A 6,967-nucleotide genomic window follows, 5' to 3' on the forward strand; every position below is an offset into this window, starting at 1 on the left:
GCACAGACTGAACGATCACTAACATTAGGCATCGGACAACACGAAACACCCAGTAGCCCAGCGATGAATTTTTCGCTTGACGAAAAGTTTTCACCGACTGGAGCGGGAATCGAAACCACACCCCGTGGCACAATACGCCTAAACGACTGACGCCGCTAACCGCAAGGCCACGAAGCCCACCAAGTATAGCTTGTGACGTATGAAATCTTATGATTTTGGCGAACAAATCAAGATGGTTTACAAATAAATAAAGATGGTTCAAGATTTTTTGGCTAAATTGATCACATATCGATGCACAGTGGCCCAAAGATGGCCCAAAAGTAAAAAAATATATGAGTCTGTGAATTCCGTCTCGGATATTTTTTCTTAATTTCTTTGGTATTGATTGACAATTATCCAAATTTCAATCTGAAATTACGGTGTATATTTCGATTTTTCACACCATGTGACCTGTGTGTGTGAAATGTCATCTGAAGTTGACCCTTAAGAATTTTTCAAATTTCGTGGTTGTTGTTCTAAGGTAATTTCACTACATTAACTTAATTATTACAAATCTGTCTCAACTGGTCTCATTCGAAAGAACTTATCTTATGCTTTGTTTTGAAGATGCTTCAAACCGTTTTTGACATGTTTATCTTTTGAGAATGTATAACATAGAAGAGCTTAAAAATTAGGACTAGGAACTGCTCTAAAATGATCATTTACCCTTCAATGTTTGGCAAATGTTCCACAGTATTCGATGTACTGTGGCTTCATTTGTGCTTTTTTGCGCCAAGATCAGAAAATTTATTTTGATTACGATGTGAATCAGACCATTAAACCAACATAGTTAAAAATAAATACAATCATAAAAATAAATTTTAACATTTTAAAATAGAAAAATTTTGAAAGTAATCATTGCCATGAGTCCGAATTATAGAATTTTTACCATAATCAGCTTTTTTTTTCTCTTTTCACCTTTATTCAGCTTTTTTTTCTTTTTACCATAATCAGCTTCCAAATAGATTCAGAAACCACCAAAAATTTTCCCACGATACTCAACTTCAAATTGGCTAGCAAATTAATACATTTCCATTGATTTTAATGGAATTATTAAACGTTGTCAAACTAAGTAGCAATTTCTATTATGAATCTAGATTCAGGTGCTTACTCTATTATTTAAAAAAAATTCCAAATATTTTGGATATCTGGACTTTTGAGAAAAAGCAAAACTTGTCTATCTAAAATTTAGCTGCATCTTTATCGAAGAAAGTGCACACCTATGTTTCGTCATAGAATTTATAATGTTTGATCTTCAATTATATTTCAGACATCAATGAATACTTACGCCTCGTCTTCATCATCGTAGTTATAATCGTAGTCATCATCGTTCTCGTAATCGTCCTGATTGTTTTGTCGCTTCACACGCCGAGTTTGGTGCTGCTGTTGGTCCTGGCCAGCCGTTGGATGCCGGCTCCAGATGGACCACCAGCCAAACTCCAGCCCCGAAATGTCATCCAGCGCTCGTTCCTTCATCTGCTGCCCGATGGTGTTGGCAATCAGTTTCTCACTGGGGAAAATGGTCTTCCCACAGCCGATCTGCCGGAAGTGAAAGGGACAAAAAGAATGGTCGTATTAGAAAGGATATCGATAGGAAAAACAAAAACATCTGTATAAATTGAAGAAAATTTGTCCATTGTTGAACAGATGTTTGTCATACAGTCTAAATGTATTCCAAGCATGTCTTTTTACTTCAATCATTTTCTATCAAATAACACTGTGCAACACGTTATTGTTTCAAGCACCAAAACACCGCTATTAACTTAATCAAGGGTTGCCGTTTTCAAAAATATTATAGAACGTCTAGTTTTGGAGAAATTTACTGAAAATGCTAAATTTTACAATTTCAGCCAAATTGCATGCAAGTTTGCCAGCTTGTATTGTAGTTTATTTGCTTAATTTGCCACATAAATCAAACGACATGTGTATAACAACAAAGTTCATAACACTTTTTAGTCAAAAGTTATTTTTGTTTGTGGTTCTAAAGAGTATTGTATTTTGAGATAAAAAAAGAATCAAATAATTTTGTATTTGTAAATCGATTTGAATTGAAATATAAAGTCCTCCAACAACATTAATTATTATGTAATTATATTAAAATTATTGATAATTACTGCGAAAACCTATCGAATTTTGGGAAATAAAACGTTGCCAAAGTCAAATGGTATTGTTACTCTAATTTTTCATGAAGGAAGTTGCTGAAAAAACAAATTCATTGTGGTCGAATGTTGATTGGAGTGTTTGTAGAAGCTAATTGAAGTATATTCTAATATGGTACAACATTTTTCATTTGGATTTTTTTTGGTGTTCCAGTATTGTATAGTGTATCCAATATTGTATGGGAGATTGTATTTTCGAACTTCTTGTAGTTTTCACTGCTCTACTTCGTATACTACCAGGTACATAGTAGGTTATGTACAATAATTGTAGATGTACTTGAAACGGCAGTGCTGTCAAAATTATTACCAAAAATCCCACTCGTCCCAGCTTGCGCTTGTTGCTGCTTAGGTTGTTTCGGCCGCGTTGAAGCGCCTTGGAGGACATCTCGTGAAGATCCACTCGATGGGCGTCATCGATTATGAAGTTTTCCTGCGGGATAAAAATGAAAGAAATGTTGATTTTGAATAACGTTCCGAAATAAGTAACTTATTTTATTATATTTGCTTATTATGTTATTATATCATACAATCAAATTTCAACGTAAACATTACTAGATTTCATGACAAGCGATTACAATATTTTAAAACAGTTCTTTAAAAAAACCTTACAGATATTGTATAATATAGATCCCTAAACAAAATTGAAAGATTTCTGTGAAGCAAATACAAAAAAGTTGCTAATCCATGTATTAATCCCATTTTCCGAAAATGTAAGTGCAGATTTTGTATTATGCATTGTTTTAAGTGTATATATTTTATAAGTTAATAAACATATCAATGTTAAAAACAATCTGACAAAGAAAAGATATCGTTTTCTATGTGTCAAAAACATTATAATTTTCATCATTTAGAAAATAATGAAGCGCATTCTAATATAACAGAATATTCAGATCTTATATTTCCCACATCAGAATCAAATTTGAGTTTGAAGTTGAGCAGATCGTTTCGAATTCATTATTTGATGGATTATTTCGACCTATCTTTTAAATAATCATAATTTTGCCTATCGTATACTGGGGGGGTATAGTAGATTCTCGATTATATCACGGATAACGTAGTTTTTGGTGAATATTTGTCTTATTATACATTATTTTTTAAATGAAATAGATTAAATAATAAATATTGGTTCTATAATGGTTATATTCAATATAGAAGTATGAAAATATCGCGGTGTATCGATAAAATTGACTAAAGTCGAGAAACTACTTTGAGCTTGATTGGCCGACAGTGATTGCTACTTCAGTATCGTCAGATCAGCTGCACTGGCACAAGGAATCGACCAGATGAATGCTTGGGACTAATAGACACCCTCATTGTACGTATAGGTGCTGATGATATTCTATTTCAAGGCAACAATGACGTCTGCCACGTCAGAATGCAGAGCAATAAGCGGAAGAGGCAGGAATTGATGATGCTTTCAAAACTGGCTAACAGTAGACCAGATATACCCCTGCATCTACGCCAGTTCATGCGGGAAGGGATAGGGGTGGTAATTTTATGGCAGAGAGGCTTGCTGTTTGGTTAGCAGATTGCCTATGTATCAAGCGTAAGGAAAGGCATGCTGTAATGATGGAAGAATGGAAGCGAAGGGAAATGGTTGTTATGTCCATCTCTGTTCTGGCAAATGCTATAAACGAATTGATCGAATGTGATAGATTAAGAATGGAAGATAGATGCAAGTGAAAGATATAACTACAACGTACGAGGAAAGGGAAAGGCCTGGGATGGAACCCACGACCTTCTGCTGATGAAGCAGAAGCGGTAGCCATTAAACCACCAATCCCGTCAATTAACCCGTTAACGCCCAAGGTATCTCACAATTGGAATTCAACTCCGTTTTTGTTACTCATAGTCGTATTCCCATAAATTAAACCTTATTTCACCAAAAATTTTCAAGTCTATGGTGGGGATCCAAAAAAATTCTTGAAAGTGTGTCGTCCATATCTAGCTGTTCTATATGTTTATTTTCGAGATTAATCAAATATATTTTCATGCAGTTCGACCCATTACAATGTAAACAAGTTAGAAAAAACTACTGGTGAGGGGTTATTCATAAATTAAGTCACGTACAGAAGAGGAAGGAGGAAACGTGACTACCCATATAAAAATTGGAATCCATACAAAAAGTGTGATACAGAGGAAAATTGAGGAGGATGAATATGGCAAAACTTTGCGTGACGTAATTTATGCATGTACCCTGATGAAGAAATTGCAACATAAAGAATAAAAATTTCAGAGGCGAAAGGTGCATGCCAGAACTAAATCATTTAGTGACTTCAATTCAATTTTCTACTCTACCACGTAAGTAATATACAGACATACATACATTTCCATACATGTGCATGTTCAATAATGCACACTTAAACCATTTATACCAAAAACAAAATAAAATCTTACATCAAATATTTTTATCAAAATATTTTTTTCTGGTTCAAGTTATTAGTATATAATATGACTCTGATCTGACAGTGATCGAAATTTATATTTGGCAATGTCTGAATTTCGTAAGTGCTGATCAAAAGTTAGTCCTTCAGACCAATGACAGTCAAATATTGGACTCCATCTATTACATGCTTTACAGATGTGAATATTTGAAGCCAACATTATTCGGCTATAACGTTTAAATTACTGCATCACTGATGCATATAGTCTTATTCACCGATAGAACCGAATCCACGCGGTCCAAGATTTTTGACACTAGAGCTGGCCAGAATACCTGGGGAGCATACGGAAGCGTGCCCGCTCAAATGTCACAATTCTTGAACCGAGTGAGTTCAGCAAGGAAGGCTCTTTACTGCTACCTCAACGCGTCGCTGGTTCTAAAAAGTAAACAGCCATACAAAACTACTACCAAACAATGGCGAAGGCGTAATCAATTTTCTCGAAAACATTCATTTTGGGAATTAAGTAGAATTTTCTGATTAAATTGGCAACAACGCACTGCAGTAGCGCGTAGTAAAAAACTGCTTGCAAACAATATCTTTCAAGCGCATTTATTACCTGTAATTTTGCGAATAATAATTTTTACTTTTCCACGTTTAAGTCATAAAACTGGTTCTGGACTTAGGTTGGTGGCTATTCATTTTACTCTCATTTGACAGCCGCCCTTCACCCTTGGAGTTCAGTTCATGGATGGATAAGTCAATTTGTCGGTTTTTTCGTTCTTCACTCCCTTCAAAAGATCAAAAGATCTAAATGGTGTCAAGGTTCATCTAAAAATGTAAGGAGCATTGCATGCGAAATAAGCGATTGTTGCTCGAATCGATAGTAAGTATCCATTGTTTTGATCTAGGCAGACCAATTTCTTATAGGTTGTTTCCTTGATGTTTCGCACATAAAAGCAAATCCCAGCTAATGTTTTTTTTTCGAAAATTCTCCTTTAGTTGATCATCGTTTTCGAAGATACCAAATTTTTCATCACTGGACCTCAATCATGAGAATGACTTCCGAACTAAGGCAGCATCCATTTATTACGTAACGCTGAAATTGGAAATTTTTGACCCCCTCCCCCCTCCGTAACGCTTTTTGTATGAAAATTTTTAAATTTTCGTATGAGCCGTAACGCTTAAGCCTACTCCCTCCTCCCCCTAGAGCGTTACGTAATATGTGGATGCCACCTAAGAAGGTTTTAGGCGAATAGCTTTCTTTGGATTTAATCAGTGGACTGATATATAAGCGAAAAAAATGTGTGCCCAGTAGTGACACTTAGGTGATTTCCGAAGTAATAAGTTTCCAGGCGAATAGGTCTCATTCAGTTCTCCAACTTTGTCAAAAACACTAACTTTGTATCCAATCTCTAGATTGAGATAAAAGCAAATAATATGTTTGTCTACTAGCGCCACTTTGGGAGAATTTTCCAAACTACTTTGTTTCTGGGCGAATAGATCCCATTCAGTTGAACACTTTTGTCGAAGATACCAATTTCGAGAGTTCGATTTTTTTCAGTCTCATCGCTGGACCGATATAAAAAAAATATTTGAATACTAGTGCCACCTTGTGAGTGTTTTCCGAACTAATATGGTTTTAGGCGAATAGAATTCATTTAGTTGTTCAACATTGTCCATGACACAAACTTTGTATCTAATCACTTGACTGAGATATTAGCTAATAAAATCTTTGCCCACTAGCGCCATCTTGTGAGTGTTATAAGGTTTTATGTGACTAAGTATCATTTAGTTGTTCAACATTGTCGAAGACAACAATTTTGTATCTCATAACAGAACTGAGATGCAAGCAAATACAATAATTGCCCACTAGCGCAATCTAGTGAATGTTTTCCGAACTAAAAAGTTTTCGGGCGAATAGATCTCATTCAGTTGAACACATTTGTCGAAGACACCAATGTTGTATCTCATCACTGAACTGAGATATAAACAATCAAAATGTTAGATCGCTAGCGCCATCTTTTGAGTGTATTCCGAACTAAGAAGGTTTTAGGCGAATATGTCTCATTTAGTTGCTCAACTTTGTCGAAGACATCAATTTTGTATCTAATAACTGGACTGAGATACAAGCAAATAAAATCTCTGCTCACTAGCGCCATATAGTGAGTGTTTTCCCAACTAATAAGTTTTCGGGTGACTAGATCTCATTCAGTTAAACACATTTGTCGAAGACACCAACGTTGTATATCATCACTGAACTGAGATATAAACAATCAAAATGTTCAACCATTAGCGCCATCTTTTGAGTGTTTTCCGAACAAATAAGGTTTTAGGTGAATAGTTCTCATTTAGTTGATCAACTTTATCGAAGACAGCAATTTTGCA

At 35.2% G+C, this 6,967-nt stretch overlaps 1 protein-coding gene across 12 annotated transcripts in view; it reads right to left on the bottom strand.

Moving 5' to 3' along the window:
- LOC5577287 overlaps window positions 1-6,967 on the bottom strand; it is a 570,169-nt gene that overhangs the window by 91,078 nt on the left and 472,124 nt on the right. For all 12 annotated transcript variants that reach the window (XM_021843494.1, XM_021843492.1, XM_021843491.1 and 9 more), the window contains 2 exons: window positions 2,506-2,628; window positions 1,328-1,578 (listed from right to left, as the gene is read on the bottom strand). In XM_021843494.1, the coding sequence (XP_021699186.1) occupies window positions 1,328-1,578; window positions 2,506-2,628 (374 nt within the window). The remainder of the gene's footprint in view (window positions 1-1,327; window positions 1,579-2,505; window positions 2,629-6,967) is intronic.

This window comes from Aedes aegypti, chromosome 2 (genome assembly GCF_002204515.2).
Source record: "Aedes aegypti strain LVP_AGWG chromosome 2, AaegL5.0 Primary Assembly, whole genome shotgun sequence".
NCBI classification, from domain to species: domain Eukaryota; kingdom Metazoa; phylum Arthropoda; class Insecta; order Diptera; family Culicidae; genus Aedes; species Aedes aegypti.